The sequence below is a fragment of the Octodon degus genome, unplaced genomic scaffold (assembly GCF_000260255.1).
Source record: "Octodon degus isolate 3935 unplaced genomic scaffold, OctDeg1.0 scaffold00011, whole genome shotgun sequence".
In the NCBI taxonomy this organism is placed as follows: Eukaryota; Metazoa; Chordata; class Mammalia; order Rodentia; family Octodontidae; genus Octodon; species Octodon degus.
Window position 1 is genome coordinate 10,751,509 of NW_004524587.1, and position 26,218 is coordinate 10,777,726.

Consider the following 26,218-nt stretch of genomic DNA (forward strand, 5'->3'; position numbering starts at 1 on the left):
TTGATGCCGGGAATTCTATCCGAAACTCACACGGGAGCTGGTCACCTCCAGGGACGTGCCAGCCAAATGTGCTATTCAGGCACCTCTCCTCTGGCTGCTGGCTCTTATCTTTACCCTGCACCCCAACATTTACTTAGGACCACACTGTACTTTCTAGACAGAAGTGTCCTGTCCTCCCAATGTAGCAACAATAATTTCTAAAGGGCTCAGTGGGAAGGCTTTAGGTTCTCCTGCCAATATGAACATACAAACATACACGTCTAGGAAAATAAGCAACCAGAGCTGGCAGAGGAGAAACACAAAGAAATTGCCTTCTTCATATCCATGCCCTGAACACACTTCCCTCTACCTTTGGGGGGGGGGTGTGAACCAAGGCTGTGGCATGGGGGCCAGAGCAGGAGCGTTAGCGTCAATGAATGTGCCCGGCTGCAAGCCTTCAGAAGCCAGGCCACATGCCTGGCACACGCATAGTCATGGCCACATGGAAGACTCAGTGCAGAGTTCGTCACCACCATGGGCACTCAATGATCTGAACGGCAATTTTTCCCACAGATGGAAGTGGCCAGCTTCGGGCCACCTCTAACGGGCCCTTCATCAAAGTGGCACGCAACCTTCAATGGCCACCTTGCATCCTTTGTGTAAATTCTACTCAGTTGGGTCCTTTGGAAATTCTTTTTCCACTGGTTTTTCCATCGGGTTTTCTTGATCACGTGGGCACCATCCTATGGCCAGTGAAGGCCTCCAATTTAAACTAATTACAAAGAGAATTTTCTTCTAAGGATGGTATAAAGCTGAACCACTCCGGTTAGATTCTTGCTCACTCGAAATACAGGAGCTGGCTGCTTGGTGTCCATGTCCAGCACATCCTAACTGCAGTGAGCAGGCACTTCCAGAACATTCTGTCCCTGCTATCTCACTCTTGCTTCCTCCTCCTTTCCCTAAAACATTTTCTCATCCCTGGCACACGGGCCTCCCACTGCCCGTGAACAAGCAACTGTAAAATGAATTATAGTTGCCTGGCAGAGGCAGACATGGGCAAAGGATCAGAATTCTTCCTTAGGTGGAGTCTCCATCTAAAATCACTATGGGTAGGGAGTGGATTTCATTAGCTCGGGATTAGCAGACGCTAGACACTGGCCCGCCCGAAGATGGTAGAAAGGGTGTGAAGGGAGAGAGCAACCGCCAGGGAGATGGAAAGAGAAAATAAGGGAGTGGAAGGTATGTGGAATGAGGCCGGGAGATTTATGGCGATTTATACCTGATTGTTCATACTAAAGCCATTATGGGATGATTAGAGAAAAAGGTGAGGCTTTAAGTCCAGTGAAAATCAATAGGAACGTCTGGAGCAATCCTGGCGAGCAAGTGAAAGGACTATTTACAGTATCCGGAGCCCCTCCCCTCCATCCCCGCCTACAAAGTTGAGAGGACTGGGGCAGAGGGTGGGAAGGAGGGGTGGGAAGGAAAGAAGGGGACACAGGACAGAGGGAGCAGAGGAGGATGGCAGAGGCCTGCAAACAGGAAAAGGTCAGCAGAGGAAAGATAAAGGGGACATAAACATAATAGACACAGGGAAAGAGCCAAGGGCCCCCTTCCGCAAGTCTGCTGCAGCTTGCCATGTAATGTGCTCATGGTGTGCACACAGCGAGCTTCAGGGACAGCTCGCTGATCTGCATGATGCGCTCACCTTGGCCATCAGCTCCTCTGATGCCAGCTGCCCCCCCAGAAGAGGAAGAAAATCCTTTGAGGCCGAGATGTTGTGGAGGGGCGCTCTGTTCAACACCCCTATGAAGGCATGAACTTAAAAAGTGCCTGATGTGCAGGAAGTACACAGTGTTGGCTGGATGAACGACAGCAGGGACAGCCAGGAGGGAGAAACAGAAGGATGAAAAAGGAGAACAAGAACCTGAGAAGACAGAGGATCATGGACACTGGTGGTGAGGAAGGAAAAAGGCAACTGCAACGACAGTCAGGCAGAAAGGGGATGACACCCAGCTTCTGTAAGCTATTCCTGCCCCCCAAAGTGGGGCTCCCCAGCACAAGAGCCTCAGCCAGCAGATGAAGCCTCGCACACAGTTTTACGTCACTGAGAAGCGATACCAACACCCTTTCCAGCTCTGGATTGCCACACGACTGCCAGCAGGAAAATGACAGGGAAAACTGCCCCCTCCCTGGATCTTTCCCCCCTCAGGTACCCAGCAACTCGGGGCAGAGACGGTGTGCACACAAAGGAGCCAGCACTTACCTTGTACAGCTTCAGGCTGGCCTCATGCCTGGAGTTGACCGTGTGCAGCCGCAGCTTCTCCAGGCTGTTGGTGTAGTAGTCGCAGGCATTGCACTTGAGGTGCACGGGGTTGCCAATGGCCACACACTTGAGCCTCCACTCGTTGGCCTTGCCACCCTCCTTGATGTGGGCCACCAGCTGGTACTTCTGCACGTGCTTGTCCGTCTTGCAGTGCAGCTGGAAGTTGGCCTTGAGCTGGGTGTTGTAGCGGCAGAGCTTGCACTGGTACGAGTCGCCCATCACCGCCTTCCACTCGTCCTCCGCAAGGCTGCGCTCCACGTTCATGTGCAGCCCCAGCATGTCCAGGTTGTCCGTCGTGAACTTGTTGCAGACGGCGCACTGGAAGAGCTTGAGGGACGGGTCGTTGGTCTGGATGAAGCTCTCGCCCAGGTTCATCAGCTCCTCCGACACCAGCTGCCCGCCCCCAAGCCGCATGTCTAGGGGGATCTCACCGCCCACTGTGGGGAAGGACAGAAGGTGAGAATTAGAGGCCAGGCTCACAGGCCGGGACTCACCCAGTCCTCCACCACCCTTAACCGGTGTCCAAGGAGAGCAAGGTCATGCTGCAGGTATCGCAAGGCTCTGCTAGCTGGAAAACAAACAAAGTCCACTTGAGGTATTTGACTCTTTCTTATGAACGTCGTGAAGTTTGTGAAGGCTTTGTGTTTTCCTTCTTTAGGAAAAAAAACACACAGGAAAAGTAGACAGAACATAGCCTTTTGCATTATCTCAATTCATCCCCTTTCTCAGAATTTGAGCAAAGTTAGAAGCCCGTAGCATTCAGTGGATAAAACCAGAACTAAACCTCCAAGACCCTCCCCTAAATTGGAAATCAGAGCTGAAATCTGCAACACAAGGCTGAGCCCAACATGGTAGGTGTGCTTTGGGGAAGTTGACTGGGAAGGACAATGAATCAAAGGTCAGGGACTGGGGAGATGGCTCAGTAGAATAAGCGCCTCCCTGGCAAGTGCAAGGGCCTGAGTTCAATCCTCGGTTCCACCCAAAAAAAAAAAAAAAAAAAAATCAGGGGTCAATTCACAGCCCCTGAAGGGGTCTGGGAAAGGGCCTTCCACTCCCTGCACCCTGGTCCTTCTTAGCCCTGCCCTGCATTACCCAGGAATGGGCCTGCCTTTGCTATGGTAAATAAGTACAGCAAGCCCTTCCATATCACAAGAAAGCCCTGGAAGGGGAAGTCCTCCCTACACTCTCCAGAGCACACTATCACACAGAAAGCTGAGCGGCAGCTTCTACCTGCTGCCTTTCCCTCAATACAGGCACCCCTGATCCCTAACTGACAGGTAAAGTTGACATTTTACATGTAGGCTTTTTTTTTTTTTTTTTTTTTTTTAATGTATTTGGTACAGGGTCTCACTACGCAGCTCAGATTCCTAGTGATCCTCCTGTTTTCAGCCTCCCCATCACTGGGATTACAGGCATGCACCACCATGCCTGGACTCATTGGCCAGCTCAGCACACCCCGTGGCAGGGCCAGCATTTGCATGTGGTGCTGGGGGTCAAACCGCAGTGCCTGGGCTTGCCTAAGGAGGCGCTTAGTCTATTCAGCTATCTCACCAGCTCTGTTTTGTTGGTTTTTTTTTTTTTAAATGACTGATTAGAATCCAAGTTAGCAGCTCATCAAAGAAAGACTTTTTTAAATGATTTTCTTATTTACACTATTACAAGGCACCCCAGCTGAAGAGACAGGCTGCATCTGAAGTCTGTGGACTGTCTGACAAGTCACAGAAATCTTCCACACACACATTCCAAAAGGCTTAGGAGGCTTCCTGCTTGTTGTCTCTCTTGCCATCTCCCCTGGTGAGAAGAGTCACAACTAGGACATTCTTTTTAGGATGAGAGAGAAAAAGAGAAAGAGGGGGAAGAAAGAACAACCCAAACTCCATCCTGTAATGGGGACGAAGGGCATACAACATCCACAAAACATACACGGTGTTCAGTCAAAGTAAAAACTGCCTGGAGGGTAAGACAAGGAGCAAATATATATTTGTTTCTGATGACAACCACCTGAAGCATCAAATCTTCCCCACTTTTTAAATGTGACCCAGCACATCAATACTGCTCTGAAGAGAAATTCAGCTGTCACTTGCTGGATGCCTAAATGAAAATTAGAAGTCTTCAGAACAACCAGAGGAAGTCCCTGTTCCTATTCTAAGCTCTTTAAGATGAGCAGAATGCAAATCAGGACAAAACAGAGACGGGTAAGATAAACCAGGATGAGGAGGAAGCCACAACTCCCATCAAGAGCCACAACATGGAAAAACACCTCCAGGGCTCTGGAATCCCCCACGCCCCCAGGTTGAAGGAACTAATTTAGTTCCCAAGTGCAGGAACTTCAGCGGCTGCACAGACAGCAGGGGAGCTCCTTTAAGCACGAACTCAACAAGTCTCCAGTCTTGAGCTCCACCAGATACACTGGTATGTGTGTCCACCCAGAAGCACATCCTGAGAGAGGCATTTAGATTGCATGGCATACTCTAGAACCGCAGGCAGAGGCAGGGCTGCTGGGGAGCCTCACACCTTACCCTGTGGCTGCTACCTATGAAACATGTACAGGTGATCCCACAAGTGAACCCCTCCTCAGTACTGTGTGAACTTTTAGAGAATAAAGGGATGTTTCGAAGGACACTCATACAGCCTCCAGCCTAACAACCGGTCTATAAGCAGCAGGGGATCCAACCACGTCATAACAGAGCAAGGGCTGCCAACCTTCTGCTTAAAATCTTCCAGAAAGAAGAATGCCCACAATCAGCACCTACTTGACAGAACTAAAGAAAAAGTTCTATCAGAGGAAGCGTGAGAACAATACCTTTATAAGCAGGAATATATTTCACAGAAACCATTATCCCCTGTGAAAAACCTAGTATGATCTACAAGCCATTACACAAATGACCCAAAGAAAAACATAGGCGGAGATACAGAGAGAACAGAAACCTGTGGCTCCTTCATTTGCATAGGTCATTTTCTCCTCCCAAGGTCATCCAATTTTAACTATAAGTCCTCTGGACACTTCTTGTCCCCACACCAGGCTTCCAGCAGCAAGCATCTGAAGCTCTCATCATCTCAACAGATCTCATGGCCTGAGGAAGGCATAGAATGTCCAGAGATTCACCTCGTGTGACAAGTGGAGACAGCAGAGATGCAGGGCAATCCTGGGCAGAGCTGGGGAAGGTCCCTATAAGGAAGAGCTCTCCTCTCCTTAAGAAATAGTATGTCTCTTCTACAACATAGGGAAGCATTCTTCCACTTCTTTTGCAGCTAACTTAACACCCAGGACAGTGGGTGACACAAGGCTCAGGAGCAAAACATTTCTCCACTCCTCAACTCATGCCTTAGTTACCTGTTTCAAAGGTAATTTAAAAAGCCTTTCCTCTGACCTAATACAAACCCATGCATTTTCTGCATTGTTGTTCCGCTGGTATTATGTCTAGTTTACTCCTAAGCCCTCTCTCGTATCTTCAGATTAGAATACTCCAATTCCTTTTGGCTTAAAAACAAACAAAAATATCTTAGAGCAGTGATGCCCATTCCTCAGTGTGCGTGGCTCACTCGGGACAATTAGAGGATGGGTCCCTATTCCTTCATGATTAACCAGTTGGCAAAACATCTCCAGATCATTTGATAACAAAAGATCAACAGGTTCACCTTTCAAAATGGAAAATAAGATTAAAGTATCATGAATTCAAAGTGAAATGCGTATCAGGAAAAATAAACTGAATGCTTTGAAATGTAACTCAACAACAATTTGCACTAAAACACCGCACAAAGACCTAGAAGCTGGAGAGCTTTAGCCTCCTCACACTGAGGTGTGGAGTCTGCAGCTCACGAGACATTTACCCTTTCTATTAAATGTTATTATAATTTTTACTACATCATACATGCTCTAGGCAGCCCAAGAGACATCATCTTTACTCAGTGTGGCCCAGGAAAGGCAAAAGTTTGGGTATCCTAGAACAATTCCAGAATAAAAGTACCTGTTCACAGTTTGTTACCAGGCAACCACCTATCTACATGTTAGTTATGGGATACTGTTCAACTCAGGCCACTGCCCCGGTCCTCAGCGAGCAGAGTCATGTGATGGAGCAAGGCAGCATCCTCCTTCCAAAGAGCAAGAGACTAGGGTCAGGAGGAGGCCAAGCATCATACCTGTCCCTCATGAAACCACTTGGCATTTTAGGCTCAATCACAGTTCTCACAGAAGTTGGTTATACCTCTTTCTACCTACAGATCTGCAGTTCTCTACATCTCGGTCCTGGTTTACATACTATTAAACCAACTGGTAAGACTTGGCGTTACGGGTTTGAGTAAGTGTCTCCCAGAGGCCCATTGGTTAAAGACATGGTCCTTAGCTTGTGCACCGCTAGAAGGTGATGGAAACTTGGAAGATGGGGGACCCAGGTGGAAATCTGGCTGTGTGGGGAGGTGCCCTTGAAAGGGATCCTGGGATGCCGGGTCTCCCTCTCCTTTTCACTTCCTGGCCACCAGGAGATGAGCAACTTCCCCTGCCCTGTGCTCCCACCATGACAGACAGCCTCACTACAGGCATAAAGCAACAAGAGCTACGGAGAGAGAATAAAACCTCCAAAGCTGGGAGTCAAAATAAGTCTCTTCTCTTCATAAATTGATTGTCTCAGGTGTGTGTTACAGTAAAAGAGAGCCAACTGACACCCTTAAAATGTAACTGAGGAGCAACAATTAGCACTAACCCCGGCACAAATAAAGACCAGAAACAGCCAACTCACCTTCTTTAAGGCACAGTTGTGTCTCATGGCAACAAAGGCTTCATTAGGCAACATCTAGCTGCCATTAAAACTTGGCTTTCTTTGATAGACAATTTTACAATTTATTCATTTTTCATCTATCATACCATTCATTACCATGTCCCCAGGGCAATTTAATTCCCAATTAATTCCCAACTACGCTAATAACCAACAACTAATGCAAACTAAGAAAGAAAAAGACCACATCTCTTTCATCAAGATCCTCATAAATACAGAGAACAGTGAGAAATCTCTCTGGGTGGTTCCCAGCTCAGCCTAGAAGCAGCCTTTGGTAACATGAATAAGGTATGCTACGGTTTCAAATTTCTCTTATTGAGATGATTGTCCCTATTTAAATTATTGAGATAATTGTCTGATTCCTCTTATTGAGATGATTGTCCCAGCTACAGTTTCCTGTAAGTTTCAATAAATATTTAATGGAACCCAAAAGTTTGGAGTGATTATGGTGATTTTTCAAATTGAGAAAGAGACAGAGAAAAGAGAGAATGAGAACAGAAAGGACGGTTGACCATAAACTAGAGGAAACACTTAAAATTTTAATCCCAGTCCTACATAGCCGGAACACAATCACAGCTCTGTTGAATACGTAAAACCTTCCATATGTACACACATAGTTCAAGAAATTCTTGAGGGAAAACACTCAATGGTAAGACTCTCCTCACACAAATCAACTCAAGCAGGGAAAACCCAAGCAGATCAACAGGACTATACTCAGCCTCCTCTCCATTTTCCCCCATGACACTCCTTTCACAGAGCAAACACACACGCAGATAGCCTCACCTAGAGCAGGTGTCACGGCAGCCATGGGCCCCGCGGGCTCCAGCTGGAATCCGCTCATCATGAACTGGGCGTCCGAGGCGGCGCTGTCCATCTTCAGGTTGGGCAGGCTCATGTTCTGGGCCAGGTAGTACTGGTAGAGCTCGGCCTCCGCGGGCGAGGGCAGGCTGCCAAGGCCCAGGTGGCGGTTGTGCTGGATTTGGGTCATGTTCTGCTGCAGCAACATCATGTTGTGCATGTGCTTCTCGCTGGTCATGTGGATGCGGAGGTTCCTAGCCACGTTGGTCTCATAATCGCACACCTCACACCGCCACGTGGGTTTGGTTTTTGGTTTGGTAGGCGAGGGGGCCCCACAGGAACTACTGATATTGGCTGCTGCAGCTGCCGCCGCTGCCGCTGCCGCCGCCGCCCCAGCAGTATGGCTGAACACCTGCTCCCCCCCGCCATTCTGCAGGTTCTGCATGTTGTTGAGATGCTTGTCGGACTGCATATGAATACTGAGGTTGCCTTTGGTAGTTGTAGAGTAGTTACACACCTCGCAGCGGAAAGGCTTGTAACCACAAGTGTAGCTCTCACCTCGTGCCAACCGGGGGTGGGGCTGCCCGCTTTTGCAGTAGACGCAGGAGCCCCCCGGCTCCGGGTGTTTCTCCTTCATGTGTGCCTCCAGCGTCTGCTGGTACTTATAGTGCCAGTTGCACTTGGGGCACTTGAGTGTCTTACACGAGTTGCGAGAATGCATCATGGTCATGTGGCCACCCAGCGAGCGGGAGGAGCCCAGGACCGTGTCACATTTGGGGCACTCTACACCACTCCCCGAAGGGCACTCCCCAACCCCAAGCTCGCAGAGGGAGCCAGCGTGCTGGTGATGCGGGACGAAGCCCCCATCGTCACCCTCTGTGCTTTCATTTGGTTCTGGTGCTGTGGCATTGTCTTTATTGGCACTTTCATCAGCGAAGTCCAGCCTCCTGCTGCCCTCTGCCACATTGGCCCTGACGCCCTCACTGTTAAAGCTTAAACGATTCCTCCTGTTCGCACCATCAAAGACAACAAAGGAAGAAGCAGAATTAGAACTAGTAGAAGCTGTGCCCCTCGACAAGGTCTGGAGCACATTAGGCATTAAGGGGGAGTTAGAAATGCTTTGGTTTGAGAGAGCAAGGTCCTTTTTGCGGCTACCACCTGCTGCTGCCCCAGACTCCTCGGAGGGCCTGTCCTCCAGCTCGTCGTCCAATTCACTTGGAAAGAGTCCTTTGCAGCCCTCCTCTTCCTCCTCCTCCTCTTCCTCCTCTTCCTCTTCCTCCTCCTCTTCCGCCTCTTCTTCCTCTTCTTCCTCCTCCACCTCCTCCTCCTCGGCTGGCTCTGCTTTCTCGGAGAAGCAATCGGGATCACCCACTTCTTGCTTCTCTCCTTCAGCTGCCCCAGAGTCCTTGCCCTCTGAGGATTTGGTAGGACTGGGAGCCAGAGGCCCCAGGGGGACTGAGGTAATGGGGGTCTTCAGGACCGAGCTGGTGAGCCCGCCAAGGTTCAAGAGGGTACTGGGGGTCAAGAGACCAGACTGGGGCTGCTCGGGGCCGGCAGCAGAGCCGGCCGGGAGAGCCTCCTCCCCTTCCATTCGAATGCCACTAAATTTACCATAAAAACTGTGTCCGGGGCCTATGAGGTTAGCTGTGGAAACTAAAGGGTGTTGAAAGTTTTTGGTTTTTGGTTCCAGAAAACTTACAAGGGGTTCTTTGTCTTTGCCAATCCCTTGAATGATAGCGGAGATGTTCTTATTGCTAAGAATTTTCCGCTCATCTTCACTCAGGGTCATTCGATGGTCGTGTACCGCGTGGGTCACAAACGAACGGACGTACCCGAAGGAGAGTTTGCACAAGAAGCACATCAGGATGGGCTTCCTCTTGCCGTAGAGCACAAAGCCATCGAATTTGGACAGGTCCACATTGTTGGGAACATCTTTGGATACACAGGAGCTTTTGGCAGAACCGTCGCTGTTCAGGTAATCCTTGTTGCTTTTGTGTCGCACGTCAAAAACGCGGAAGCTGTGCAGAACGGGGCTGAGCCCCGCCAGGGCTGAGGTATTCGGGAAGGCCTGGTCTGAGCCCTCAAACCATTTCCCGAAGGATGAGGCTATGTGGAAAGTGTTGATGATCTGCGGGTAGACGGGTGCAGCACAAGAAGGGTCCCCCTGCTTGCCCCCCGCCCCGGGGAGCGAGTTCAAGAAGAGCGAGGGGAGAGGCCCGCTGCCGCTACTGCTGCCGCCCGCCGCCCCGCTCTGGGCCAGCTGGCTCAGGCTCTCCACGATGTACGCGGAGCCATCGGGCTGGTAGACGATCTCGCCCGCCAGGTTCTCCACATCACTCTCCTCCTCGCCCTCCTCGCTGGTGTCGCTGGTGCTCTCCTCTCGCAGGGGCGGCGGGGCGCGCGTGCCCGGGCAGTGGTGCTCCATGTAGGTCTGCAGGCTGGCGAAGGAGGCCGAGCACTCGTTGCAGCTGACCTCCTTGCTGGCCGGCTCAGCGGGCGGCCCGGCCGAGGGCGCGCTGCTTTCCGCCAGGCGCTCATTGAAGGGGGCCCTCAGGCCGTCCAGGGGCCCGTGGCTCTCGCCTGTGGGCTGCTCCATGCTACTGGGTTTGTCGGGGAGGTGGGTGCTGTTGAGTTCAGTCCATTGCCGGTGCTGAGGGATACCGCACCCATTGTCCTTCCCCGAGACGACGGGCGAGTCACAGCCTTCCATGGTAAGGCCTGCGTGGAGCTTTCATTGCACCCAGTACGGATTGGACCTGAAGGGCGGAGGCAAGGGGGGAGGAGGGAGAGAGGGGAAAGAGAGAGAGAAAGGAAAGAGGTTAGGAGGGCCCAAGCTGAGGTCCCGCGCAAGGAGCGCTCTACAAGGCTTCTGTCCACACCCACAACGCGGAGACCACAGGGCAGAGGGCGGGCTGGGGACACTGCCCAAGCCAACCAGCATGGAGGGTGGCAGGGCCGGTAGGCATCATGGCCGGGTCTGAACACACACGCCAGGGGGCTGGAGAAAGGGAATCAGGAACCTGCCTCTCTGACTTTAGACTACCTGCTGCTCTACTCTGGAGACCAGTTCCAATTTCCACTCTCTGCCAGTGCAGCCTGGCTGTCCTCAGGCAGGGAGCCACAGGCAGTGGGGCTGGAAGCTCTGCAGCCCCTGAGGAGCTCTCAGCATTAAGGCCACACTGGCTCTTGTGCTGTCTATGGGATAGAGCAACTCCAGGAAGGGACCAGAGAAAGAAAGCTTGACACTCTCAGGAAAAGGATGCAAAACTGGGATAGGCGCACTGATGAGAAATCACCGTTACTGCTTTGAGTGGCCACGGGTCTAGCTTGAGAAGTTCAAAGGTCTCAGAGGATGAGAGTATGGGCCTGGACACCCTTCCAAAGTCCCCCAGAGGGCCACCAACCCTCCTCTCCAGGTCTCAGAAGCATCAGTCACATTTTCCAAGCAGTTAAAATTGAGGAGTTAAACCTCAAAATAAGCCTAACACCACCCTGCTTACCAAACAGAAGACCAGGTCCCCGAATTCCTATGCCCTCTGTCCCAACCTGGAGAAACCCCTAGCCCCAGGACCCAACTGACTGCAGACTAAAATTCTGCAGGTACAAAGCATGAGCTGGCTATTTCTAGGAAGAACAGACCAGATTCTCAATCTGCCAACTCCCCCTGCAGCAGCTCCGCCTCGCCCAGTCTGGAGGGAGCCTGTTCACCACGTGCTTGGTGGGTTTTGCTATCACGGATCTTGGCACAAGCCAAGACAGCAGCTGGGCTCAGGGAGCCCCAGTTCCGCACCTGCCTCTTAGTTATTAGTCACTACCGCTACCAGAGCAGCTGTCCTGCAGCCCTGGGGCTTTTCCGTTTCCGACTCCAAAGTGCCACTGAGCTGAACTTGCCCCTCTGAGACCCTGAGTCCCTGAGGTACGCAGCATCAGATCACCAGCCACCTGGCTCCTGTGGCAACATCATTGCAGGGACCTTTCCTCGGTCTCAGGGCTGCTCCTCAAGGCAACTCGGCACCTCAGTAGCCCTGATTTTTCCTCTGCAGATCCCTGGCCATCCTTTCTGGGGGCCTCCTTTCCGGAAAATACTTGACACCTCCACCCACCACTCATTCATACACAGCACAAGAAGGTTTTGGCTGTGTTTCGTCTCTCCCCATCCCCTACACCCCTCATTTTCTCATTCTTTTTTCATTTCTCCATTCTTGACTACACAGTGAGCCAACAGCTCCCCCTCGGGAAAAGATGGAGAAGGCAAGTTTACCAGAAGTCTCAGGAGAAATAAGTTTTTGGAAGAATGTACTGTGATTTGTTTAAACGCACACGCACACACAATCATCCTTCAATTTGTAATCTCAGACTCCGTGACAACAAAGGTCTGTGTACGTTAGAAAAAGACGTGTTCATTTGAAACAGACATGACTACGCTAACCCAAACTCAACAGCAAATGCAATGGGACTTCTTGCAAGGCTTAGCTGCAATATAGGTGAGAATCCAGGGTGGCTCTTCTGAAGGATGCTTCTGATTGGCCAAATGACATCTGATTGACAGCTCAGGCCACAAAGGTTGGCAGGCCTGAAGGGGTGGGAGGGTTAACAGCCCGATTGTAAAATCAATGTCATAAATGCTTGGTAAGTTACAGGAACATGCAGGAAGGGGAGGCCACGATTGATAAAGGAGAACAGCTTTGATGCCGCACCAGGGACTTGTTTATCGACAGCAAAGCCAATCTCCTCTCCAGCCTGGGCTGGGCCAGAGAAACCTGCAAGCGTTTACCAATTAATTGGTGGGCTTTTCTTGTTCTGCTCTCTCCTTCCTCCTCCTCTTCCACAAACTATCCGGCTAAATGGCTGGGTCTTTTAAAAACTCCCTAACTTTTATTTTCTATGCCAAAGCAGGTTTCAAGAAATGATACTGTGATTGCTTGGGAGACAGATGACCATGACAGTCACACTAGGGGCCACTTGCTCCCAGCAGGTGATCACCTATTAAGGCACAGGTGAAAAAGAAGAGCCCCCATCTCTGGATCCACGCTGCCTGCTCTGGACTTTCTTTCCATGCAAGCTGGCCTCGATGACAGGAGAGCCTTTGAAAACTCTGCTAATAAGCCAAGTGTTGTTCATGCACAGCCTTGACCTCACCATGGAGCTTGGAAGAAATGCAGATTCCCGCAACTCCCCACTCCAGCATAATCTGCCTTTTCCCACCACCCCCAGGTAACCAGAATTACAGCTTGAGAAGCTGTGCCTCACAACTTTACCAAGTGGCCAACTGTATTGCTAGGTAACCAGGGAAAGATGGCTTCGTTCCTACCCCCAGAGGCCCTGGGGAGGTGCAGGGATAATGATGGACCAGGGGGACTGAACAGCAGCAAGAAGAAATCTCTTCCTCCTCATCCTGCAGCTCGAGGACCTCGGGGCATCCACCACTCTCCCACCCAGCCTGCAGTCGTGCTCACTCTGTTTATCAGCCAGTCAATAAGAAAAAGGTAGTTCTTACTTAAGGAGGCAGAAGTCAACTCGGCAGGTCGATCAGCACTCTGTCTGTAAACATGGTTTCCCGTAAAATCAATGATCTTCAGTTACAGAGGGCAGCCTGGGAACCAGTGGGTCCCCGCACTTTCACAGGCAGCCCCTCCGGCCAGTGTTCACACGCCTCTCCCAACCTGGGCACTGCGCCTGGACCCTGCCCCCCACGCACGCTGGACCCCTCCTGCAGCCTGCTTCTCCTTCCCCTGCTTACACCCACAAATTCCCTTCGATGTCCTGGTGAGCAAATCACAACCTCCACAATTCTCGAATATGGTATTATTTTTATTAAAGAATTCAGCTAGATTTTAATAGAGCACATCTCTCCAATGACACAGTTCAAGTAAAGATACACAAGAGTGATCTTCCGGGCATTTGTGCCTGTGTTTGCCTCCTTAAATTTGAACTCTGCCCTCTGACAAGCAATCTTGTACAGGAAAATTCTGTCACCTTCATTAAGAACCCACTACCCACGTTCACCTTCCAAGTTGTAATCCCATCCCTTCCAGCTCCCTGAATCCTTATAAAAACGCAGCCTCTACTTTTCAAACATTGCTTAGAAGGATAAAAGTCTTTCATGTTAGTTGGGCATAGCGGCAGACTCCTGTAAACCCAATACTTGGAAGGCTGAGTCAGGAGAACGTTGAGTTCAAGGCCTGCCTGGGCTACAAAGGGAAATCCTGTGTCACACACACACACACACACACACACACACACAACCTCCCCTCTGTTGCTCTGCAGATCCCCATCAGGCAGGTCATCTGTCTGTCTCTGTAAACCAGAGAGAGTGCTACAGCAGTCCAACCGTATTCCTCGAAGGAGATGGGGCTGGGGAAAACCCAACAGTTCCGGGAAGGACGGGAGGGGTGTAGTGATGAGGTAGGGGAGGGGGCTCCCGCTGTTGCTCCAGCTCCCAGAGAATTAAACATGAACAGTTGCACTGTGTAATTTTAAATTGTTAATTAGCACAGGGTTAATTAGGCGGTCCTTTCACAAGGGGCTGTTTGGCAGAAAACCAAGAAGGGAAACAAAGGGGAAGGAAAGAAAAACAAAGAGAACAGAGACAGCGAGAGAAACTGTTGCCTCTGCGAATCACCCAGAGGGCAGGCGTCCCTGGGACATCAGCTGGCAGGCAGGCAGGCAGGCAGGCAGGCAAGCAAGGACGCCTGCTTCTCTGGGTGCTCCCTTGCCTCCCCAGCGAGAAGCAACACACATCTCGTTCCCACAGCACACAGGCTCTCTGACTCAGCAATTTCTCCATTCCAGGAATTTTTCCTAAGGAAACAACCCAGAAGACGCATGGAGATGCAAGAGCATTCATCACAAAGTTTATGCCATGAAAAAGACAATCGGGCAAAAACCAGACTCTAAGTCTACATGTCATAAAAAATGCTTTAAGGAAACTATTCATAGGCATGGGAAAATAACCAGATTTTAAATGAACAAAGCACCTATAGGTATACATATAAAATATAAGACTTCTATATTCAACATTTTATGATTGTAGCTTCTAAGGAATAGGCTAGAGGTGACATTTTGTGCAAAGTCACTTTGATCCTCATAACCACTCTAGATGGGTGCTGTTTTATCCCCATTTTAAAGATGAGAAAACTGAGGCTGTGACATTCTAAATGACCAAGCCAGGCACTGTGAGTTGGAGGGTGTGCTCTTAGTCAATCTAGTAGGCAATATCCAACATTTATATTCAATCCCCCATCCCACTGTGCTAGAAATTAAACCATTAAGCTACCGGTCTCTGTAGTCAATCTTTCTGCACCAGAGGGCTATTGTAAGGTTGAGGGCTACCAAACTGTTAGTGTAAAAGAACCTTAGCCATCCCCCTCAAATGTCCTCTCTTTGCTTGGGGGCCACACAGGGGGACAGCTCAGAGGGGCCTTCTTTGCATAACTGTCTTCAGCTAGGCCAAAGAAGATAAAGTAGGAAAGGGAAGCTGTAGCAAAAATAACTACAAAATGGGTCCTACATCCTGATTTTTTTTTTATTTAAAAAAAAAAAAAAAAACATTCTAGAAACCAAAGCTCAGGAAATGTAGTCACTCATTCATTCAATACAGAATTTACTGTGAACCTACTCTGTGTGAGCTGCTAGCAACTCCAGGGCTGACCAGGGTGCACCTCACGGCCTGTGGAGCCAGCGCTGTAGGCAAGCAAGCAGAACAGTATTCAGTGGCGAAGATGCTCAGAAGTAACACAAGGCCAGCAAGGAAGAAACAGTGCTATCTGTAGACACAGGTTTTTGGGTAATGTTACTAAAGTTAAAGAAATATACTTAGGTTACATATTACAGGCATTTTCTAAGGTTAGAACAGACGCAGGTATTGCTGAGAACGTATTTTAGTGGAGGGCAATGATCCTGAGGAATCAGCCACAGATCCAGAAAGCAAACTCACATAAACAGAAGAATGGCCTCCCTTCAGCACAGTGACCTGAGAAACACAGCAAAGACTTTTCTTAAGAAAAACAAGGTGTGCCAAAATGTGTCATTTGTTTATATTCAGAAAAGGAAAACAGTTTTTTCAAACAAAGAAATCTGGCCAATTTTATGGCTAGTTGATGCCACCGCCGTAAGTATCAAGTGAAGAGATCAGTGTCTAAGGGTGTACCACTGGGCTGTCTTGTCTCTGTTTTGCTCCTTGAGACCAACACCCCGAGGAATGAGAGGACGCACACACCTCCATGTGCACTGCGCACAAAATCGACAGGAGCAAATCCTGTGGCAAACGGTGGCATCAAGACTTGAGCGAGGAAGGGCAACCCTCAGCCAGTTCAAACAGAAGGCCCAAACATGTCAAAATTTTAGTAAGAAATAGAAGTTCTGCCTTTAAGCTTAGGCAATCAGCTAAGTCAACAAAGATGAAAACTGAACGAGCAGCACTTCATGTCAACAAGCAAACAAATGACATCGGGGTTTTGCCTGACTATAAATTCTTGGAGGCCCCAAGAGGTAGCAGCCACAGGAGCGCTCAGTACCTGTCAGAACTCAGCAGGTTTGCAGTGCTATCGTTTTTTTCTGACTACACGCAAAACATTCTGATCCACTCAGGGGACCCGTGGCGGAGGGATACCGGCCAAGTGGAGCACAGTTACAGCAACTGACCACGCCCAGCTCAAGGCCATGGAGAAGAGAAGCCCCATTGTACAGAGCGACAGTGCTGCTCTACAGCAGGAAACCCTCCCAGCCACACAGGAGGATGATTCGTGAGTCTACTTCGCTTCGGGGTGAGACGAAGTGGAATGAGGGGAATTTGTAAGGCATTAAAGTTCGGTTCAATGTAAAAGAAAATCTTTCACAAGACTATCAAAGCTTCTAAACAGAACGTTTCCACGGTGAAATAGTCTGCTCTCTTTGCAAACGGAGAAGGAGATTTTACTGTGGTCAGGAGGTTCTGTCAAGCAGCCCCTGAATAGAGGAGATTCTTTTCATTCCTGAGTAATCAATCTGGTTCTTCTGCTAACCTGAACGTCTCTGGCTTTCATACCTGACCACTGACTGCAGTGTGGGGGTCACCACCCCGCTGTGGCTGGTCATCTGCTGGCCTGAGTGTCCAGGCTGTGAGCAATGTGAGAACGGGTTCCGTGTGCCATTCATCTCGGCGCCTCCATATCCAGGATCCAACAGGTGCTTAGTAAAACACTGGGGGAAGCCAAGGTCATGAGAGAAAGAACAGCTAGCCCTTCAGAAGAAAAAAGCCTTGAACCTCGTTCCTTCCATAGGTTAAGAAAGGTCCAGAAAAACCACTAGCAATCAATGGAACCAGATGTCCTCGAAGGAAGGGTCAAGTGGCGGGGCGGAGCACAAGACGCACACGACAAGCTCGGAGCATCATGTGCCCAAGACATAAAGCAGCCCAGGAGCACAGGATGGGGCTGGGGCACCACCGGCCACACTGGGCATGATTCGAGCAAGAAACGTAACAATAAAAGATTACAACCCAATACTAAAGTAAGCCATAACATAAGGGCTGGGAACAGCTTAGTAGTAGAGCTCCTGCCTAGCTCATGAAGAGCCCCAAGTCCAACCTCTTGTACAAGAAAGAAAAGAAAAAGGGAAAAAAGGGAAAGGGAAGGTGGGAAACTGGAGGAAGAAGGGAGAGAGGAAAAAGAAAAGAAAGAGAAAAAGGAACAGAATAAAAGCAGGAAAGGGGAAAGGGAGAAAGGAAGGAAGAAAGAAAGGAAAGGAGAAAGAAGAGAAAGGAAAGATGTGTGAGGAGAAAAGTCTTTTCCTTAAGGTAGAAACTCAGTGAATAAATGTAGAGTAAACTAGAGAGTCAGAAAATCACTTGATAACCATCACCACAAAAATGATCCACTTAGGTAAGAAGCAATGGGTAATGAAATTAATATACACGTTTTTACAGTCTCAATCTCCCCACTTATTAATTACAGAGGGAAAAACAACTTGCAGTGCGGAATCTTGGCAAAAGCCACCTTTACCAGTGATCAAAGTTCACAGGACCAGCCACAGGACAAAGAGACAGCATGTGCCTCCCGATAGGATGCGCTGGAACACAACATCCCGCGCTTGGCATTCCTGGAAGAAAAAAAGCGAAGCCTGAATCTAATCAAGAAAGAACATCAGACAATCCAAACTGAACAAAGCCTACAAAATGGCCCATGCCTTTCAGAAATGTCAGCACCATGAAACAGGACAGACTGAAAAACTGTTTAAAGACTGGAGAGATGTGAAGTATAATCCTAACACGTAATCTGGGATTTTCTTTTCCTATAAAGGACATAACTGAGACAACTGGCAAAATCTGGCAAGACCTGTAGGTAGACTAAAACTAACGTCCAGATGTTGATTTCCTAACTTTGCTAAGTATGCTGTCATTACATAACAGAAGGTCTTCAAGGTGTTTGTTTGAGACAGGGTCTCACTATGTAGTTCTGGTTGAGACATCATTTTGGGGAAGGTTGGAGGGGTGCTGGGAATCAAACTCAGGACCTCATGCTTACCAGGCAGGCACTGTGCTGTGGAAGTATATCCCCAGCTCTTTCATCCTGGCCTTAAAGTAGTGGAGAACCTCCTGGCTCAGCCTCCTGAGTGCTAGGATTACAAGTGTGTGCCCTATACACAGCTATGTCTTTGTTTTTTGAGATACTCCAGAGTATTTAGATGTGGAAGGTCATGATGCCTTGTCAAATGTAAATCCAAAAACCACATATGAAGAAAAGTGAATATGAGATAACATTAACATAGGAGGTTCTGAAGGGGAGAATTTTTTTCTATTTTTACAACTTTCCTCTATCCCTGAAATGGTGTCAAGAGAAAAAAGAAACTATACAGAATACAACTCTACATAGTGAGCCTCCAAAAATACTTATGAATAGTCAACTGCCCTGTTACAATGTCCTTATCTTTATGGGAAATTCATTCTTGGCAAAGCTGCATGAAGAGGAGGAGGCTGTGAGGCTGGACAGGGAGGTGTGGACAGACAGAAAACCAGCCTGCCCTTCCTGCTGCTGGGAGGCGGCTAGGTAAAGCTCCCTGGCTGGGGAAGACAAATAAATGGCCGTTCTCACTTGGGGAGAGTTCCAAGTAATACATGCTGAACCATTTGCTCAAAATACCCAGCATCCCAACTTCAGACAGATTTCCCTAACTTAGTGAGGAGAGTTCTAAATAAAAGGACCAGGGCAGACACCAGAGGAACACCCTAGCGCCCTGCCTGCAGCACATGACCACTCCAAGTCCAGACTAAAGCACAAGAGAAAAATACACAACAATGAATAAACTGTACCCTCAGTAACCCCACCCCACCTCAAACAACAACAAAGGCAACTTACATTCTAAGGTAGGTAGAAAGCCTCATTCAAGGGGCAGCAAAATAATACCCACATCTTTTGTAGTTTGGAATCCACAGAACCCTCTCCGATTCCATCCCATGCTTTATACAGTAACGGTGTTTGTGTATAGCTGCTGTGTATAAGTCAATAAGTGTTAAGCCATAAGTAGGTGAGATTCCATCTGCTTGGCTGTGATTTCCCAGCAGCCTGAAGAATGAATCTGTAACTGTGGCCAGGTCAGGGAGCACACGTGCTTGGACAGATCCCTCCTGCCGCAGGAGGTCCACTGCCCAAAAGACCCAGAGAACTATCCAGGTCCTAGGCTTCATGTTTGCTAATAAGTATGTCGTGCTATTTCCAGTGCGGACATAAATCAGCCCGGAAGTGAAAACTGCTTGCTCGGTCCATTCTGCAGGGAGCCCACAAACACTGCGATATTCTGGCCATAGCTGGGGAGAGGAGGGAGGGAGCGCCAAGTGTAGAACTCAGCCTGTGTGTGCTGCAAGAGAGAAGCTGGCATCACAAGGAATTTTTTTTAAATCAAACTATGTATGTAGATTACAATTTAAAAAAAAAAAAAAGAGACAAAACCAACTATTACTCATTTTCTGCCTGGTTCCAAATACATACTCGGGCAAGTTAGGCAGCTTTCCAGGCTGGTTCCCTAACACGTAGGTAGTTACTTGGACATCTAGCCTCACACCTGTCACGGCACCTTTGCCTGCCACTGGCCTGAGCAATGCTCCTGGCCTGGGTTTAATACCAGAAGGCACTGAACCCATCCCAGATGCAAAGCAGCCCTTTGGTCACCAAACACAGAGCTTCAAAGCCCCATCATATCCTGCTGCAGAGGTACACAGCCCACACCCTGAGGCATCTCTGTCCTTATCATCAATCTCTAACCTGGCCCAGCCCTATCACCCGGCTCCCATCCTAGCCCCAGCCCTACCATCTAGCCCCTGGGGCATTCCTGGGATTCACAGCTTCCCAGACTAACTGCTTTCAAGTGCTTTAAACTTTAAAGATACTTTAAACCACTCTTTAAAAAAAAAAAAAGGCCTCTTTGCGAGCAACCAGAACTATTCCATCCCCTCCCAATTTCCTCACAAGTCCCTCGCAAGCTCTCTCCTTTCCTGCAATTGGGCAAAAGCTAGGAACCAGTGTAAAGCACGCCATCTGGCCCATCACAGTTTCAATCTGGCATCTCACGATATTGAGTTTATTTTAAATAACTTCTCGATTAAATATGAGTTTAACATAAAAAATTAGATACAAGGAAACTCAAAAGCTAAGGCAAACGTCTCTCGAATTCCACCAACCAGAGAGCTACAGAACCACTATCAGAGGACAGCGTCTCGGAGTTTCTTCCCCTGCAGGCCTACAGTCACACGTTTTCTCTGCCTCCACTGGACTCAGCCCTTCTATGAGCTGCCCTTTTAACTTACTGTGCAATTTTTTCCCCTATGACTTTAAATATTCTCAAGCTATGTACCATGGGTACACAGGCACCGCATCCTGGGGATACATTATAATTTTACCAAATGCCATTACTGGGCATTTTAAAACTTCCCAGCATTTTACTACAACGCATGCCCATGAATTTCTGCATGCACAAAACAACAAAACCATTAAAAAAAAAAAAAAAGTAACAGCTTTTTGACCGTCCACTTAGATCTAGCTAGCTCTAAGCACTTAAAAACATCGTCTCATTTGATCCTTGCAACGGCCTATGCTGCAGACGAAGACACAGGCTTAGAGGGTTAAGTACAAGCTGTCCACCGGTTTAGTCAGCCTCTGAAGCCAAGTAAGCTTCCCTTGCTCCTCTGAACCCCGGCTCTTACACAATATATTTCATCTCTGTTTCCTCAGGATATGTTTCTGGGAGCAGAGCTGCTGGCTCAAAAGCGAAGAGCATTTACGACCTTGGCATGTGCCAACCTGTCCTCCCAGAAAGCCCTTCCAACTCCCATTTGCAACAGCACATAAGCGTCAATTATCCTGTACCTTCATCCCTAGTGGATGCTTCTTACGCTTTCTTTTATATATGTGTGTCCATTTGGCACACAGGAATGGCACCTCCTTTAAACTTCCATAGTCTGCTAGTGAGACAGAAACCCTCTGCAGCTGTCTGTGTCCTGCCTGGGATTTCTATGGACCGTAGGAGGATACTGTCCTTTCCTCAGTGACGAATCAGAGTGCTTTATGGGATGTTCCTGGCAACCCCTGCCACCTGACTCCCTGCCTCAGCCACTCTCCCGTGAGCTCCTGGACCAGACAACGTCCTACCTCCCCACACTGCTGGTGGCTCCGTCCCTCCTTCCTTGGGATCTCAACTCCTCCCCACAGTGGCCTCTGCCCACTGACCCTCTCCTTCAAAGCCACTCTTCCTACTCTCGGGAGAGTTCCTCCTCCCAGGTGGGATGGCAGGGGACTACACAGTGCATCAATGGTTTGTATGTCACTTCCTTTGGGCAGGAAAACCAACCACAGAGCTCAATGAAAATGCACACAGATGTCAGGCCCCACCCCTGAGGACAGGATCTGGTGCCCTGGAGGCATGGACTGGGTGTGTACTTCCGGTGGGCTAGAAGACCCTACCCAAAGATGCAGTCTTCTTCCCCACACCTCCGTGTCCTCCTGGACTTGGTTAATGGCTTCTTCTGTCCTATATTCATCTTTGGTCTCCCCCGTACTCAAAACTGCTCACCAGGCCTGGGAATGTAGCTCGGCGGTAGAGCCTTCACCTAGCCACATGAGGGAGGTCCTGCCTCTCCGGCACTGCACCTGCACACAGGAGGAACTGCTGACCGACCAGCGCAGCTCGAAATCTCTCCACTTCTTCAGCATACTTTCCTGGCTCTGCTGCTCCTCCTCTACACCCCACACTGCCTGCCTCCTTCCCATCCCCACAGCTCTCCAGGATCCACTTTCCCACTTACTGTGCTTGATAAAATTCACTATCCCTGCAGCCCACAGAAATCCCGCCTCTTGGTTCGCCTACAGTATTTAAATACCATCATACTTTCTCCCCTTGGCTCTCTGCTCTTATCTCTGTGCATCAACTACCTTAACTACTTCTGTGGTTTCAATTACTGAAATTATGAGTTGACTCCCAAAACAAAAATTTCCATTCCGGACTTATCACTTGAATGTGCGTCTCCCTACTTTCAGCAGACCACAAGATGTCTCTAAGTGGCTAGCTTTCCATCATCAAAACTCGGCCTGGCTCAGTGTGTCCGAAGGGAACTGCCCCATACTGCCTTAATCTCTCTGGGAAGAACTTTTCAACTGCAGAAAACAGAAAGAAAAAAGCAATTTAGACTTTCCAAAGACATCTTCATTGGGGTAACTTCCCTAGTACCAACATAGTCAAACCCTCTGGATTGCTTTTAAAAGACTCTAAGATCTATCTCCACATGGTAGCAGTGCCTTTCATGCATGGGGAATTAATCCCAAGATCCCTGCACCCACTGGGAGTCTGAAACTGACGACAGGACCAAACCCTACAATTTAATACTTTTTCCATCTTAACAAAGCACTTACTCTCACATCGCGGCTGTAACTTTTGCAGCCAGAGGAGTGACGGCAAAACTTGTGTGGCTTTCTTCACCCTACTTCACACTCTCATGAGTTGGAAATTTTGTTCTCACCACAGCTCCTAGCAACCTCAACCTACAGATTTTCTTTCTTGTAGTTCCAGAACATGCATCTTTTTTCTTTAAAAGAAGTACTTGAAAGTTTTTCTCTGGCATACTCAAGTTGCCAGCATTGTGACTCTTGTGCTCTGGGGCTATTATTAAGTAACATAGAAGCGCTTGGGTTACACACAAGCACTGCAATACCTTGATAATTGATTAGATAGGCGGGAAGGCTGCTACGTGGTCAACAGGTAGAGAGCACACGCCACACAGATACCCTGGGCAAAGGGATGACTCACGCTCCAGATGGGACAGACTGATACCGCATGAGATTTCACACTATTCAGAATGGCATGCAACTTAAAACTTTCATGGTCTTTACTTGTGGCATTATCTACTCAATGTTTCAGGTCACCACTGCCCCAAAACTGCAAAGGTACCTGAGACTGCAAAGAAAAACTATGGCCAAGCTAGGGGACTGACTGTGCTATTCAATCATCGGTCTCATTTCTCTCCTCCTCCTCCTCCTCCTCCTCCTCCTCATCTTCCTGCTCATACCTGCTCTGAGCTCTCTTTCTGCAACCCCAGGCTCTCTCAGTGTCCCTTCTCTTCCTCCATGAATTTATCCAAAGCTGAAACCTCCTTTAAGTAGTATAAGCTCCAGTTTCATGTAGGCAATAAAATCTTCCGTGGGGACAGAACCCAAGTCCTAGTGCATGTGAGGCAAACACTACCACTCAGCCTCCAAGCTCACAAAAATCTGCCTCTTCTCTATACTCCTCATGATCATTCTCATACTGCTTGTCACTACGAATCTCTCCATTTCATCTTTTGGTGGATTTTAGCTCTACAATTTGACTATAAGCTGCTTAAGGGCAAAGATCAGCTTGTGTTTGGCCACCCCCTTGCACAGTGCTGGGCACAGAGTGGGAGACAGAGGACTGAAATTCTAGAAGTCATTTTAAGTAACATTAGCAAAAGCGTTGTCACTCTCAACAACCCGCCAATAATCCAAAGTCTGAACAGCCCACGGAATATTTCAGTATTTTGTGATTTATGGCATTAAGTTTACTATTTTCCATTCCACAGTTACTCAAGGCCTAATACAGAGCAGCCCTCAGGCCAGCCATCTTAAACAGCTGGTCAGTGAAACAGAACTCCAGAAAGCCAAGCAATTCCTACACACAGGTGTTTCAGAGAGGCGGCAGATCAAGCAGAGACTACACTACACATCAGAGCCAACTAGCATCCCTGCCTCTTGGAAAGGGCTACCACAAACCATGCTCTCAAGTGTCAGAGAAAGCAGGGTGCAGCGGGGATCTTGACTGCCCATTGGGTAGCCCTTCACCAGTGGCACTGGAATCGTACAAGTAACCACTGTAGCTGGAGGCTGCACAAACCCAAGACAAAGTGAACCTGAGCAGTGGCTTCATCTGCACTTGCAATTTCAGGAATGTAGGCAGAAGTCGGCACAGTCGTGGGTTTTCCTCAGTGCAGGCCTGACTGACAGGAATACAAGTGCGTACACATTACAGCAGCTTCTCTCTGGGCTTGTGGAAGCACCTGGGAAACGCACCCACATTTCCTGGACAGCGGTAATATGCCTCACCAGCATTCTCAGCATGATGGGAAAGCCGGGTCGGGGGAAGGGACAGGTAGTCTTGAGGAAAGTCTCCCTCAGCAGGCACCTCATAAACGACCCTTAGAAAAAGAAGTGTTTTCCTCTCAGCGGGAAGAATGGCGCCTGGTGAGCTCACCACCAGCAGCTCCCGCTGGCACGAGGCTCCGGAACTGGCACCATGACCAAACAAACAAGGGTTGACCTTATGAGACTCTTTAATAGGGCACCACACACGTTCACATGCATGCGCTCTCTCGCGCTCACACACACTCACACCGCCTCTCACTAGCAGAGGCACAGATGGTCCTCAGCGTAAGCAGCTTCTCAAGCACAGGGGAACAAGAGAGGCTGTTAAATTAAGGAGGAACAGAAGCAGGAAGGTGGGGCTGTTGGAAATGGCAGAAGGAAGGGGCAGCCACTTCAAAGACAGGAACACACACATACGCACACACTTGCATGCACTCACAAGCCTTCCTCGGGACCCAGGAAGTCTGGGAGCCCTCTGAGTGAGCCCCTGTCTGGGTATGTGAACTGGCTTCCACGTGACTTCCTGTTCCAAAGACACATAAACGGTGATCCCATCACAGAATTCCCTCCTAAATGACTCACTCTACGAAATGGAAGATTTGAGAGGCCCATTTCCTACTGGGTCATCCTCATGTCCTAAAGGCCTGGGGAGCTACCTCTCCACGGCAAAGTGCTTCAAGACAGACTGCCTAGGACACAGATTCTGTCTGTCCTCTCAGTGTGTTTGAGAGATTTCCAAATTCCAAAGTTTAAGCTCAACGGGGGTTGCAGGGAGTGACATCCTGTGTCCTATTTTTCTCTGCCCCGTCTCCATCCCACAAGCTAATTCCAAAGCCCATTTTCTATACTGTTAGGATATGGAGATTTCAAAGAATGGCCTTGGTAATTTGGTAAAACAGCAGAAGACTGTTTCTTCTTAAAGTGGAAGGATCCAAGAGCCCACACCAGGCTCACCAAGATCCAAGAAGCTGAAGGTAGCAGCTTCACAAACCCCACAAAGATGGCACAGGGGATCCTGTGACTCTTGCTGCTTAAAGCGCTTTCGGGCCATCAGCCGCTGTGAAGAATCACCAAGGCCACATTAAATAGTACTTGGATTAATTATGCTTGAAAGTCTCTTATCCGAGCACTGCTAAGACTGAACAATTGAGTTTGGGAGTGAATGTGGTTACATATTTTTCCTTAATGGCTTCCTGAACACCCTGGTTAGGTCTGATCCCAGGGGGGAAATTGCCAGTTCAAGTCATAAAATGTGATCAATGTAGATCAAGACCCCGAGCTAAGTGTCTAAGAGCAGACAGCAGAAATGTATTTGTGCAAACATACATAGAAGAAAACGTGTGTTCAACATGAAGACTTTCAGTTTCCTTCCTAAGGCTGTACTCTCCCCCTTTCCACCCATAGAGCTCTGTTCATCCCACCAAAAAGCCCAGCCAACAGTTCAAAAGAAAGGAGCCAAAACAAGGAAAGATTTCAGAAGTTATTTCTGTGGCTTCAAATCCCCACACTGGACCATGGGAAGACCGGGGGAGACATCAAACTTCGCTGATTAATGGGGCCAATTTCATTGGCTTCAGTAATACAGAGGCTACTGGGGTGCTGGCTCTATTGTTTTCAGCTCTTGTGTATAATAAGGTGTATCCAAAAACTAATGATTTTCACTCACGCACACCACAAATGTTCATCGAGTGCCTGCCACATACACAGCATGCTTTCCATCAATACAG

General features: G+C 48.8%; 1 protein-coding gene across 1 annotated transcript in view; it reads right to left on the reverse strand.

Moving 5' to 3' along the window:
• The window catches only part of Zfhx3 (zinc finger homeobox 3), a 246,422-nt gene that overhangs the window by 148,129 nt on the left and 72,075 nt on the right, over positions 1–26,218 (reverse strand). Inside the window, exons 2-3 of the mRNA XM_023709185.1 lie at positions 7,858–10,628; positions 2,243–2,739 (exon numbers count right to left, since the gene is read on the reverse strand). Coding sequence (XP_023564953.1) covers positions 2,243–2,739; positions 7,858–10,582 — 3,222 coding nt within the window. The 5' untranslated portion in view covers positions 10,583–10,628. The remainder of the gene's footprint in view (positions 1–2,242; positions 2,740–7,857; positions 10,629–26,218) is intronic.